We start from the raw sequence: 15,547 nt of genomic DNA, 5'->3' as shown, positions 1-15,547 counted from the left end.
TTACTCGTCCTTGCATTCATCTGCTTCAGCTGCTAAAGCATTTACTACAGCTGTAATAGTGTTTGATTCTGGATTACTTAATTGCTCATCTTTTTGTTGCATAATATTTGGATTTTTTCCAATCTTATTTAACCGCTCCGCAGCAACAGTCTCCATTGTCTTTCTCATTAATGGATATTGGTCGAGTACACAATTAAAGTGATCCACGCTTAATGAAAAAAGATTACAATAAGTTTCAGCACGTACACTTGCAACTCTTCTTGCATTAGTTAGAAGACAGATTTCTCCGAAATATGAGCCATCGGAAAGAGAAGTTGCTACCTGAAAATACGAGTTAATAAAATATTGTTAATTGCATGTGTATGGAAAACAATAATACTGAAAAAAGCTTTTTCAAAGTTGCTGAGTTGGTGAATATTAAAAATTTGTGGCGTATAGTTTGTGGCCCTTTAAAACTGTTTTGATGCTGGTGTTCGAATATATGCAGCATACTGTAGTCAATGCTAAAAAAAATAGCTCTGTGCATACCACATAATGTACATACATAAATTAATTATTCTAACTTTTTAATTATTTTTGGATTTTTGTCGGAGATGTTATATATTGGATAAGTTTTTTAGTTGATCGTATGTTTGAAAATGTATAAACGCGATGGAAGTTCAAGACCGTGTGCCAACTACCGCATGTTTAAGGCGCAGACTGAAATACCGACCTGCATCCTGCATGCGAAAAGATTATTTTTATATGTTGACTTGCAGAAGGCGTACCAACCACCAAATTCCCATCGCACTAGGTGATATACGGAAGACGGCGATTACTACCCCTATTGTGTTGTTCGAGTTCCGGTCCGGACGTTTGGCTTACGGAGCGCAGCTCAAACATTCCAAAAGCTTATTAAATTGGCAACGATACTGGATTGCTCTCTTTCACTAACTGTAAAGGAGTCAAAACGTTTTCTATGATGATTAACTGTTACCGTCATTTTTTACGCAACACCGGCAACCACTGACTTATATTCAACCTCAGTCCATGAAATCGTAAAAACGATAAAATCGAATTCATCTAGAAGCCATAAGACATTACAGCATTCGTTGCTCAACTTTATGACGCAGTAGGTGCAATTTTGCAGTAGATTGTAGAGAGTGAAACTCAACCTTTAGCATTTTATTCGAAGCATTGAATACTGCACAGTTAAAATACAGCGCACATGGTTGAAAGCTGACTGCCATCACCAAAATCATTCATTCATTTCGGTACTCCGTGTGTAGTCATCATGGACCGAGGGCGTTAATTCTAGTCTATTATATTCACAGAAGTGACAAAACTACTGAGAATAACGCATTGGCATACAGCTGCCTATCACTTTCAGGCGAAAGACATGGTGCAACGATTCCATATTATACTAAAGACGTCTAAAGGTTGTTACGATTTTAGCAGCTGGACCCAATAGCTTCCATTAGTATTATTGAAACAGATGTGTTACCATCAGACATTACCATCAAGCCAATTGAATCAAATTTTGGTAAATCGTTATGTAGAAAATTAGGTGTTGTCAAAACCCAATCTGGCACACAACATGGTCAACAATTAGTGTTTGTGCCCAGCAAGCTGCTAACTAGCAAATATGTTTTCTTGTGAGCCAATCGCATGTGGACCCCTTTCGAGCACCTTATGAAAAGCCTTACCAAGCAAAACCAAGCCGCCATTTGTGAACCAACAAGCACCAAATTCCTCGATCTCACGCACGGGCATAAGCGTACTCTGTCCTTCCAAGTTGTGTGTCTACACTAATTGAAAGACTTAATGACAGTCGCACCAACAGCGCGAAGTCGCATGTACTTCCCCGTTAAAGGGGGATACTTTTGTGGCACCACATACAATCTCGCGATAAAAGTATAACGAAAATTCATCATTTAAAAAATTGCTGAAAAGAAACACAGCTAGAGTTCTTCTCTGTACCCCTATACGACTCTAAGCTCTCTTAACGAAATTTCACCACAAACATTAAAAGTGATTTAAAAAACTATTAACTTTGAGCGGAGAAATATAAGAGAACGCATAGACACAAATACACAATCATTGTACTTCGTCCTGTATTTTTGCACCCATGTGATATGCATGTATAATTTAAACTGGTATCGAAGAATATATATGTATGTTTTAAAAATTGAAAATGGATATGGTGTTCATTATACAAATCTTTATAATTATATTTCTGGTGCAAGTATATTTATAATTTTTTCTAACCTCTCCATTCGCCATAACAATATCTACAACTCCTTCTTGTATAAAATACATTTTTGTTCCGATTGTACCCTCTTTTATAATAATGTCACCTAAAATAAAATAAAAATTATTACACCATATAATCACTTAACCAAGTTTATGTACCAGGCTGGAATACTTCATATTTTAATTTCGTAACGACATCTGATACAAAGTTAGAGTCAGCATTTGCAAAAAAAGGCACAGAAGCAACTAAAGACCTTTAATTGAAAAATGTGAAAATTTTATTTAAAAAATTAATATGTCATATAATATATAATTCAATGAGTTGTATTCGATTTTTTGATTTATTTACCTACAGTTGTAGTTTATCACATCTTCTCTTAACTTTTCACTCAGCTCTCCAAGTATGCATTCTTCATCAAAGAATTTACCCTGATATCGATGTTCAAAATATTCTGTAATACGTTGTCTCATATCACGTGGTAGTTTTCTATAAGCCATATATTCTTCGACTTGCTTAACTTTCTCACGATATTGCCTTCTACTGGAGTCCAAACTTTGAATCAAGTTGGTGGCATGTCCCAGAAACAATGCATAACACGTTGCACCTGATATCATCGACAGCATTGTAAGCCACATATCTGTTAGTGATTGCGGTGGAAATCTGTAAGAAGTAATGGATATAATATACACATGCCATAAAAACTGAATTATTATTATAACACACCTTCCGTAACCTATACATAGCATGTGAGACATTGCTTTAAATAGTGCCCATGAATACTGTTCCAACCAATATGACTCCTGGAGTATTGAGAGAAAATTATGACAAAAATTTAAAAATGAATGTGAATCTAAACTATATTAAGCTTTTTACACGCATATTAACATAAACTGAAAGCTATAGTCTGATTATGTTTAAGACTACTAAATGGAATTAAGAGTAAAAGCACAAAATTTCAAAACTGTTTGCTTTTACTGTCTATGTAAATACTTCGATGAGAGTCGTATTTCATATATTTAATTAATAACATCATCGCTAGCTTAAAACTCTAGCTTCAATTTAAACCATTTTAACTTAATTGAAAACTTTGTTTAATTTAATTTAATTTAATTTAATTTGTTTAATTATTTGAAACAAATGGGGTGAATATTTTACAAGCAGTATTATTTAATAATGCTTTGAAAAGAATTACTTTTTCACTTGACATTTTAATAAAAAAAATCGTATTTCTGCCACAAAAATATCATATTTGATTCATGCAATAATTAATTTAAATAGAAGAGAAAAATTAATATTAATTTCAAGAACTGTCACAGATTAACAAAATAGATTTTGTGTGCAAGAAAATAAGAAGAGTGCGGATAAGTCAAAAAAACGTCTATTACAATTATTAAAACATTTATTGAATGATAAATTAGAAATGCAACAAAGAAAAATTTCTTTTTTCAATTGATGTTCATAGCAATTATAAAATAAATTGCTTCACTCCATTTACGCAAGCTGTCAATACTCAATTTTACTTGTATGTAAATTTTCGGATTCCATTAAAATTCGCGGTGAATTCGAAAAAGTTTTGGCAGCACTTCTAATTCTTCCAGATCGATTCAGTTCGTTACGGCAGAAAAGTTCATATGTGCTGCGAAATTCTCGAGGTCACACTCCTGGACTTTGTACAAATGAGTCGATAAAAGATTCCCCATAAGCTTTGAGCATAAATTACACAAATTTTTCAACATATGAAATTGTCATATTTTATTGTTTTTTTCGCAACGCCCTACTTAACTTTCACAGTTAAACAACTGTCTGGATCTCATGATAGTTAGAATCACTACTTATAGAAAATAAGCGCCAATTTAATGAGACCAAAGCTTTTCGGTAATGTTGTACATAGGTCCATTAATTTCAAAGCAAATTCCGGGCATCCAATCGCATACAGAATAAATTTAAATTAGTTCAATGAATGGAAATGCCCAGCAAAATTAATAACTTTCCATAAAATTCATATTTGATTGCTTATATCTCCGACATATTTAACTTTACATAAAAACTGTCTTCTCAAAGAGTTATAGACCTATTAAAAATAAGCAATTCACTCATACAAAGTTTTTCTGTATTTCTGATAGTTATTGAATAAAAGCAAATACAAGCTAAAATCCCCAATTAAATTTAGGTAAGTTCTATGAATGCATTTGCCCGCAAAATAATAAGTCCAACATTTGTATATTTATATACATAAATAAATTTCTGTGTTATTCATTGGGAAACAAAGTGAATTTTATAATATTTTATCGTAGTGATTAATTCAAAGTGATTACATTAAGAAGTGTTACCGAGATTTCTTCTTTGAATTTCTGTAAAAATATATACCTTCTTGGTTATTGTTGAACAATTATTTGAAATACCTGCACTGAAAAATGGTACCGGAAGAGCACAGGCATCGAAACTTGTTTAATTATTGAAAAACATTTAGAAAAAGATCTTTTATATTTAGCTTGCAGACATCACATTTACAAAATTATTCCCAAAATTAACCTCCATGCTAAGGTTTGCAAGTCTGAAAGCTCAAATGTTTATTTATTTCAACAATTTGAAAACTTTTGGCCGCAAATAAACGTTGACATTTTGACAGTCAACTTAGAAAATGAAAAAGTGAGAAAATCATTGAACACAGATGATGTGTTACGAATTACAAGTTTTCTTTATAAGATTCGTAAGGGTGACCGACTAAGAGTTGATTATATGGAAATTCTGAAACCATGGTACAGCCGCACGAATGACTTGCTAAGAGGCCTTAGAATAGGTCAAAAAATTCATAAGGGACAGAGCTCTGAAGCTATATGCGAAAACCGACAGGCTGCCCCACTTAGCACTATCTAATCTCAGAGTAATCTCTAACCGCATGGGGCGATACGAGGATCTTAGATCAATCATTGAATAATCACGAAAATTATCAGGAATACTCAAATTAGTCAGTGAGATGGGCAGAATCCCCCCAGCTATCATAAAAGTGCCCAGATGCACTAACTCGGAAAAAACTTAACATAATAATAATAAAATTTTTAAGAGAAAAACCGAACTGCAGATGACGAAAGCCATGCATGCATTAAAATTATTTTTATTTTGGAAAGAGTTCAAATTATCTACAGAAGAAGAGAATGCTCTTTGCGATATATGTATATTTATTATTAAAGTGTGTGTTGAAGTGTGATTTAATGCTTTGTCATCAGTCAAAGCTCATTACCAAGATTTTAATCTTCTTTCTAGTTTCAGTCAATATAAAAAATTGATGAAGATATATCTAGAGCTACTTTGGAGAAATTATGTAATCATCTTTGGTATTTAAGCTCAGCGCTTGTTCGTTTCGCTTTTTTTGAATTTAAATATATCACCTGAGACAAAGACAAAGATGGTTTCGAATTTGAATATAGAAAGTGATGACATGGACGTCAAGAGAGTATCAATAGATCGCGCAAAAATAACTGAAATCGTAGAAAAGGGAATTGAACAGTTTGTATACAAACATACTAAATACATTTTTAATCGTTTTAAGTTGTGCGATGACTTTTTGATAGAATGACCTAAGCTTGAAAGTAGTAAATGATACGGCAGAGCGAGGAGTGAAACTAATACTGGACTATAATTCAATTTTAACAAAAAATGAGATCCAAACACAGTACATATTAAAAATTGTTAACGATTACCGCCGTCGTTTTTCAAATTCTAATAAAGATACTTTGTTCCAGCAACTTTAAATAAAATAATAAAAATTACGTCGGAGAAAACCAGAACTAGCACATTTTTATTAGAAGAAATATTAAATTATAGCAATTATTGTAAAGTTGAAGTGACAATTATATTCATAGCACTTGGAAACCTAGCAATCGGGTGACTTTAGCTTATTTTTTCTTTTATTCAATAATTATTAGAAATACAGAAAAACTTTGTATGAGTGAATTGTTTTTATGTAAAATTAAACATGTTTTTATGTAAAATTAAACATGTTTTTATGTAAAAATTAAATATGTCGGAGATATAAGCAATCAAATATGAATTTTATGGAGAAAATCCGTTAATTTCCAGTTTTTGGGGCTCTTGATGCGCCATTTCCACTTATTCTAATTGAACTAAAAAATTTTACACAGAATTTACTTTTTTAGTAAAATGAACCGATCTAGAGGGTGCTTGTCAACCGGATTTTTCGAAAAGAAATTGCCCATATACCTTAATTATTATAAGTATTAAATTAAAAGTCACATTTAAGCTACATGGGCCAGAATCCAGAGAAACAAGAACAATGCAAACACAAAAGAAAAACGATAAGAATTTGCTGTATAAATATTCAGATATATTAAAAAATTGAGAAAATATCTCTCTATAAACATTTTTTCAATGTTAACATATATTTTCTGATGTGATCCATAAAACTATATAGACGCTGAATAGTTCAGCAATTTGTAATACCCTAGGAACCAAATTTTTTGAGCAATTATTAGAACTATTAGTTATAGAAACAGGTATTTCAATCATTGTTCGAGAGTTCTTTATCTAATATATGTATACAATAAAATAATAATATGAAAATTGTGGACAATATAGTGTCTGTTTATGCCAAAATAATATAATGAGCAATATAGGTCACTTTTTCATTAAAAGATATTACTTCGTCTATAACTAGAAGTTAACGTGATTGCAATATAAAAATTTTGAGTAATTATATAGTTCAGTTTTTGGTTTTTGGAGAAGTTTTTGTAAAAAGTGTTGCATTATATCAATTTTTTTAGTAATATTGGTCAAATTCTGGGAGATTAATTTTTTTAAACTTTTAATTAAAACGAAAACGATATTTGACTTATAGTTAGATATGTGTGTGTGACGAATAATTTTTCAGAATTCCTGTGTTATTTTTTGTACTTGATCCACACGAGAGTTTTGTTTGTAATTTTAGCTGTTATGTTTGTAATTATAACTGTCATGTTGTTGCTTTCAATGCAAAATGAAAATTTTTGACAGCTGAAATTACAAACAAAATCTTCCGTGTGAATCAAGTATTAGTGAGCGTTCAATAGCTCTTAAAATGAAATAGTTTTTCAAATAACAAAATGTCTAATGATAACAATTCTTAAGAATATACATATGTATTCAATAATTTCTGCGTGAATAATATACCATAACTATATGGTATCTCTGAAATGTCAAAAAATGTAATCACTAAATTTTGTTTGGTTAGCTTTAATACGATTTGTTTCAGTCGACGCAGATAGATAGGTAGAGTTATATGGATGAGACAATATAAAGACATGAACATAATAAATTTTGTAGGGACTTATCTCTTTTACAGTAACATAGGTACTATATATATATATATAATATATAATTAATTGTAATTAAAATTTCAATAATTTTAATGTAAATAATAGTGTGGTATGAATAGGTGGGTATGAAGAATTTATCTACCTTATTCTTCGTATAATATTGCACTGTGTAGTTGTATAAATTTTTATCTTTTTAAATTTTAATGTCAAAAATGTTTGATTGCTCAAAACCTCAAAAAACCAAATGTTCGAATATTTTCCCGACTATTTTAAGATTATTCGAGCGTGAGCTATAGGTCTATATTTATTTTACATATAGATCTCACATCTGTAGTAGGTGAAACGATTATTTTGGTAAAATACTGCGTTTAACTTAGCATTTTTAATTTTTCCGATTGTTATATTCTATTTTTAACGAAATTTAAAAAAATCTATATAAACAACGGACCATTATATACCTTAACATCCATTTCATTAATACAGTTTTTGTTTTATTTTTTCATTGCTCTTCAGTTTGTATTTTAGATGATTTTGTTTTTTAAATTTTTTTCTTATTTTTTAGTACAACAATAAGATATTTCGTTTTTTTTTCACTTTTTTTAGTTCGTGTTTATTCCTTTTGAACTGTTTGTAATTTCATATCTTTTTGTTATTACATTCTGTTTTCTCTTGTTTTTTTTGGAAAACATGTTTCAAAGATTTCAAAGATGATCCAATTAAAAATCAAATATCAATTGTTATAGTCGCAGATCAATTTAAATTGAAAAAATTTGGAGAGGCTTATAGATAAGGCACCTTAAATAAAGAAATTTAATCTTTAATAATCTGTATTACTTTTCTGGTGTAGTGCCAATAGATATCATTTCAATGGTAAAGTTTATAAATCAAGACAGCAGGAAAAACCACATGAGAAATGCAGCACAATAAACTATTATTCTTACCGATTAATGACTAGAGAGAATAAAGACAATCACATTTTAAAATGTCGTCAATTGTTTCATCAATACATAGTAGATAGGTATCCAAAAATCAAATCAGATCGTTTAATATTCATTCGTTCGAAGGTTAACTCTGACTAATCGAAAATTATATTATATTTCGAAATAAAACCCTCTTCTATTTCTAGGAGGGATGTCTACGAGACATAGGAGGGATGTCCTATATGTGTTATTTAAGCTTCTGCCTACATGCTTAAAATAAATACCAAAAGCTTGTGAAACATTGTTTTTTTTACTTAATAAAATTTTAGCAATTTCTAGTACTCTTAACTTTATTCATTCTTTTAATCCTTTTTTATTTCTATTCAAAAATATATCTTATCAATTTTTTGCTTATTTTTTCTAATAGTATTTCTCTTCAAATATATTTTGAACTGAATAGCACTTCAGTCGTTAACAACTATAGTCGTGTGAAATCAGTTTCATTTTTATAACATTTGTATAGTTAACTTCGGATTAGAGAGATGCGTTAAAAACAAATAAAAAATACATATATAAAAATAATTTTTTTATTATATCTTACCTGCAGTTCATTAATGGATACCCATGAATTCGATGGAAAGCCTTGCAACATTGGAACTAAGAATTGAAGGCAACCGCTCCAGTGACCAATTAAAAGCATCATACATATTAAATTAAATATTCTCATGAAGACGGATGCCATATTAAGGAACTAAAATCAGATTTATCAATACGAAACTCACTTAAATGATCATTTTATTAGATGAATTATAAGTCAAAAATATTATGGTTGTTAAACTACAGTAAAATAAAATAAAAGAGAATGAAATTAGCATTATTACAATAGAACAACATTAATAATAATTACATATAATCGTTTTATTATTTGTAATTGTTTTGTTAGGTTCAAACGCCAAAGTCGATAATTATGGTAAGAAGATATGTGTGTATCTTAATACTGCATTTTGTTTTCTGCTTTTATCGTAATTTTGTAAAAGATTTTTGTATAATATATCATTTAGTATTAAACGTAATTTAACCAAATATTATTACTTTTCACACAAATTGAACCGCGATTAATTAATACAAATCTAGAAACGTTTGCAATTAATTTAACAAATATGTATGTTTTAGGAGTGATAGCTACCAACTCAAAAGATTTTCGTTGCAAAATTGTGTTGATTTATAAAACTTTATTGAAGCATTATTCACAACAAAATGCTTTTAACTGATTATGCACAAACCATAAAAACTGAACACAAAACTCAAATTAATTACGAATGTGCTTACTTACCCACATTAATTTTAATTCGCTATTACCCAAAATAAGGAAATTTAGTGTTGGTATTACAATAATAAAGTAGAAAAATTTAACTTATTCAAAACCATGGCATGCTGGCGATTTTCGAAGTCTTAAATTATAAAAATACTAAAAAGGACCAACTAGTGTTACTGTTTTCTGATCCAAGATCTATCTGTTAAACAGAGTACAGAGAAATTATTTTACGATATACTAAGTGTTTTTTTTTTTTTAATAGCGACACAGTTGGAAAGGAGATTGATAATCCTAAGTGTCTGATTTCAACTGATAACATATAATTATCTGGTTTAGTTTTCATTTTTTATTATCATTAAGTTTTATGACCGTCTTAAATGCATTTTTAATATAGACCTTTTTTTTTGTAAGCATATCACAAAAGAATAACATACGAAACAACAACACTGCTGGCTTATTTAGTCCAACCTTTTTGAAATCGCTTAACTAACAAGCAACTCAAATTACATGGTTGCCAAGACTAAAAATTTATCTATTGTGAACAAATTTTGGAAGTAACGTACCTACGAAATTTCTAGTTAACTGTCAACGAATTCGTTAATTATTCGTATTTCGTGTCGTCATTTTTCGTAACAAATACGTTATTTTTTCTATTTATTATTTTTCTGTTAAAAGGCATGAAAATTCATATTTTATTCACAGTCATGTAAAAAAAAAAATATTCTAATATGTTAATTTTAAAAAATTATTGTTAATTTTTGAAATTTTAACATTAAATTTTATAACGTGTTTTGCATTTATAAGCCTAACAAAATCTCCATTTTGTCCAGAGTTGCCATCGAAAGTAGTGCTTATTTTTATTTTGTTTTTTTGCAACAAGCTTAGAAAAGAAAAGGTCTTATATTGAATCGCTTCGATGAATGCAACAACATGAAAAGCTTAAAGCTTCTGTAGAAATTTTTAAGTGCAGAAAAAGATTTATAAAAACATCTTATGACTGAACAAATAAAATTTCAACAAATTTTCTATATATTTGCATCTTTTTAATTAAGAACATATTTACTGAAATAAAAAAAAAAAAAAAAGTAAAATTGTTCAATATTTCAAGTTTTTAGTAGGTACAATAATATCTTAAATACAATATTTATATTTTTTAGCACTTTATTAAAAGGTTTTGTTGCCTATTTCTATTTCTTAGGTTAAAATATTGATAATGAATAGGTTGAAAATAATATCTTTATAAAACCCCCTAGGGATTTAGGATATTTCACATTGTCACGAAATATCTACATGGGATGGCCCAATTGAACTGAATTCAAATTCAAACTGATATAACTTTTGAAGTAGTGACAATACTGTTTCTATTATTCGACTAATGACAATATAACAACTGATATTATTGTTTAAAGTCATATGGAAGCATTTACGCTTTAATTTTTTTTCTGGAAAAGCAATTACGCGTATTGAATAATTTACACAAATCACATAAATGTGTAAGTGTGTGAGTGTGATAACGCAATATTTTAGCGGAATAGTGGGTATTGTTAAAGTCCTTGCAACGTAAACCCGAAACCAAGCTTAAAGTAAATTGTAATATATTCCAGAAACAATATTTTACGGATGTTAAAGAAACAAGTCTAGAAGAAGTGAAGGATTCACGTTTACGTATTCACGTTCTTACAATACGATATGATGATTGAATATTTTTTAATTAAGCAATTAGTAAACACATTGCTTAACCGAGTTGGTATTATAAGACAATGATGTCAAGGTTAATACGAGTGTAAAGTAGACAAAACCCATAGTCATCAAAACAATTTATTCTGGAAGAGTGGGCATTTTAACAACTTTCTACACGAACCAACCAACAATACCTGAGCGAATTCTTTCACATAACACAAATATTTTATTGTTTCAGCAATAGAGAATACTAGAGTATTGATTGGTTCAAGGAAGCTGTTCTTCGTAAGTAGATGAAGATTTAATAGCTTAACATCCATGGTGCATGGGACTCGCTTTTAAACTGAATCAATGCTTTTGTTTGCGCTAAAAGGGATCAAATTAAAAATTTTATATGAATTCGAAACATTTGATTACTTTTCAAATTTTTGTCTGTTGGTTTACGTTGAATAGACTTTTGGGAAAATATTTGTACCACTCACTTTTTCACTACACATACAAATTGCTGTTTACATAAAAGATTTGAAAATAATACTTCTTAGAATTCAAAAATAAAATCTAACTTAAGTCTGCCTATTGCAGATGCCGAGTTAATAAAAAATAAAACGAAAAAAAATATACAGCATTCTGAAAAGACGCAGCTCAATGGGGCCATCTGTATGCATGCTTTATGACCGACGACAGACTTAACGGTAAATTGTATCAATATAGTTAATACATATCATAAAAAAAATCTTTCTCCTTATTTATTAATGTAATTAATGTAACACGTAATTTAATTTTATAGTATTATTCAATAACATAAATAATAATATATCAATTTTTTATGTTTTCAACATATTTCTATTCAGTTTACATACATGCCAAATTATATTTTGAGTTATTGTTTATCATTGCTTTAAATAGATGATCATTTTTTACAGGTTTTTTTGGGCATTATAATTTTTCTGATTAGTGGTGCCGTAAGCATTCAGCTAAACAAGCAAATTTAATATTTACATTAACCAATGACTTAAAGGTTTGTTTAAATTATTACTTTCAATTTTTCCTACACTGTTATTCATAACATTCAAAAATTGGTTTAATAATTACCTCAAGGCATAAAGAAATTAATGCTTTGAGAATGTATTATTGGAAATTGCTTTTATAGAAGTAGAAGATTCGCATTTATATATAAAACTAAAAAAAAATCAGTAGCCCCATTTATGATAGCTATTTTGTAGAGCTGTCACTGAGTTATAATAAACCAAACATGTAGGTTAACATAAGTTTTATAAACGGAATAACTTTTATAATTTTTTTAGAAGAAAAATATTGACGAAATTGTAAAAAATGTCTGAAGACAAGCAACAATCAAGAGATACTTGTAGATTGTGAAAGAAGGTATGTTTGGATGGGAGTTATATTTGAATGGAAAAATTCGCTGTATAAAATTAACATTAATAATTTTGCAAATCTTAGAAAGTCTTCAATGACAAAATAAATAAGATGAAAGGTAAAACACAAAGTTATTTGAAAAAATAAAAATATTAAAATTTTTTGATATTAATTCTAAAAATATTTGATATAGATAATTTATTTACTTTAACAAGAGAACAAAATCAAAAGGCATTTCATAATTGCAGAAAAAATTGTTAAATTGGCTAAATTCAAATTTTTGTTATATGTATAAATTTGTATTTACATACATCTACCTGTATGTTTGTTTTAATTGATAATTGGAATATGTAACTAACTTCGCTTAAATTAAAATTCAATACATAATACATAATGTGATTTAAGAAGCGAACTAAAATAGTCTATTTACACTTTTTTTTGGAAAAAGAAAAACAATAAAAATTAACATATAGTAAATTTCATTTCAAAGTAAGCGGAAACTCGCTCATTTGCAACGAATTTTGTCGCTTATAAGCGTAAGTCCTTTTTATCTATGTTGATTAATAAGTTAAACTCATTTTAGATTTTAGTATTGATGCATAACGTCTGGTGATTAAAGAGATTTTTGCAATAAATAAAAAATAAGTTTATCTAGCAAAGCCAAACTGAGTGTAAATAACGACTAACTTAAAGCAGACATTTTTCAAAGAATCGAGCAAATAAAAGCGATCAAAATAAAATAATTATTGAACTAATTTAAATTACTTTCAAACAAGTAGAAAACAAAAAAATTTTTTGGAACTATTTGTCTCAATAAAGTTAATAAAAATATTATAGATTTCTTCTAAACTCTTGAAACTAGTTTTTATTTTCGTTTGAATCTAAAAGCTCTAATATATATATATAAAATCAATGAGAAGAAAATTAAAATGTGGCAAACTTTGGGAAGAAAGTATTTAATTTTTTTGTGCATATTAAAAACTAGATCTAAATGCTTTTAGTAAGAGCAGTTGTTATATTAGACTATTACATATATGCATATATATATATACTTATGTATTATTTAAACGCGATAGATTTAATAGATAACGAGAATTAATTAGTCTTATTTCCTTATTAGGTTTAAAGTACCTAAGTTTTTAATATTTTCTTCATCCGAAAATGTTGTTCACGTTATTTATACATCATTAAGCGACAGTAAGTGCCAAAAAATATTTTTTGTTTTCATTGAACATTATTAATTAATTAATCAATTGCATAATCAATCAATTAATCAATGTAAGGAATTAAAAAATTTTTGTATACGGGTTACCTTTAAAATTAAGTTACTTTTGGTTAAGCCATCTTTGTCTTTTCTGTGCATTCTCCCTCTGCGATCAGCACTTTTTTTTTGCAGATTCTGCAGAATCTAAAACCATAATAGGAAGACCCCGATCAACTTTATTTTCTTGCATGGCTCAGTTTTAGCTATATTACAATAGTTTATTATAGTGTACATTGTATGTTTAGTATCAGGTAATGTGAAATTTTAAGTACATTAGAAAATAAATTATTGTACATAAAAAAGAAAAATCTCCATAAATAAATTTAAAACATAAACATCAACACTCTCAAAAAATATAACAATTTTTTGTTATTTATATTGATATTGAATTAAGCTTAGTTTTGATTTAATAACAATTTACGCGAAAACAAAAATTACATATTATATCAGTTAAATAAAAAATTTTTATTATAATATTTATTTAGTTTAGATCATTTTACAATAATAGGAAATTTGACACAAATTATCAAGAAAGGAAATAAAATAAAATACCAACAGTCATGACTCTTACTTAATGATGATGATCAATCATTTTATATTATGTATATTAAATTGATTTTTAATTATTACAACTAAAGTATATATTACATTTTATAATTTTATAGTTTTGTATTAATCTTTAACAAGTACCAAATAGATAATATATTACAAACACTGTATTCTAAAATAGAAGATAATTTTTTTCAATATATTTCTTTATTTACAATCAAAGAAATAGTAACCTTTACATAAAATTACATACATAAAGAACATTCAAGTATTATGCAAATTTTTGTAATTTTCGGACGTTGAAAAGAGGTCTGATATACGGCTGTGAAAGACAAGATAACTTTTGATATATGCGGTCATGATACGCTAATAAATTAATGGAGAAAATTCGAATAATACGTAATTTTTTTGAAATTGTAATAATATATTAATATATATGAGCACTCAAAGGAAAATGCTTTGTCCCTTCTTACATACACCCCTGATCTTTTTTATTTTGTGGAGAAATAATTAGGAAAATTAGAAAAATATTAGTTTTGTCACTACTGGATCTACATACCCAGTATTTATATCTTTATGTAATAAATAAATGATTCATTTCATAATTTCACCTCTGTTAAATACTTTATGGACAATACGTAATAAGAATTTGTCACTCATTATAATATATGTATATTACTACATATAAATTTTAGTTATTATAACAAGATTTCGTTCTTAATTCTATCATCACAAAATATTCATAATTCAGTAAAGATATCGAAGTTTTCGTTAACCGTATTCTTATATTCTGCAGCACTATAATCTGCAGATTATATTCTGTTTATTGATGTCCAACGACGTTTTTGTACACCGACAACTAACCAATTCTAACAAGTAAGTCGAAAGAGATCAAGA

The 15,547-nt window shown here is 28.3% G+C and overlaps 1 protein-coding gene across 1 annotated transcript in view; it reads right to left on the bottom strand.

Moving 5' to 3' along the window:
• The window catches only part of LOC119675160, a 51,814-nt gene continuing 36,267 nt past the window's right edge, over window positions 1-15,547 (bottom strand). The window contains exons 8-13 of the mRNA XM_038086348.1: window positions 9,067-9,216; window positions 2,957-3,033; window positions 2,582-2,893; window positions 2,392-2,486; window positions 2,248-2,336; window positions 1-321 (exon numbers count right to left, since the gene is read on the bottom strand). Of these exons, the coding sequence (XP_037942276.1) occupies window positions 1-321; window positions 2,248-2,336; window positions 2,392-2,486; window positions 2,582-2,893; window positions 2,957-3,033; window positions 9,067-9,216 (1,044 nt within the window). The remainder of the gene's footprint in view (window positions 322-2,247; window positions 2,337-2,391; window positions 2,487-2,581; window positions 2,894-2,956; window positions 3,034-9,066; window positions 9,217-15,547) is intronic.

The sequence above is a fragment of the Teleopsis dalmanni genome, chromosome 2 (assembly GCF_002237135.1).
Source record: "Teleopsis dalmanni isolate 2A chromosome 2, ASM223713v2, whole genome shotgun sequence".
NCBI lineage: Eukaryota > Metazoa > Arthropoda > Insecta > Diptera > Diopsidae > Teleopsis > Teleopsis dalmanni.
Note: the sequence above shows the minus strand (reverse complement) of the source record. Positions and strands in the feature narration are given on the sequence as shown.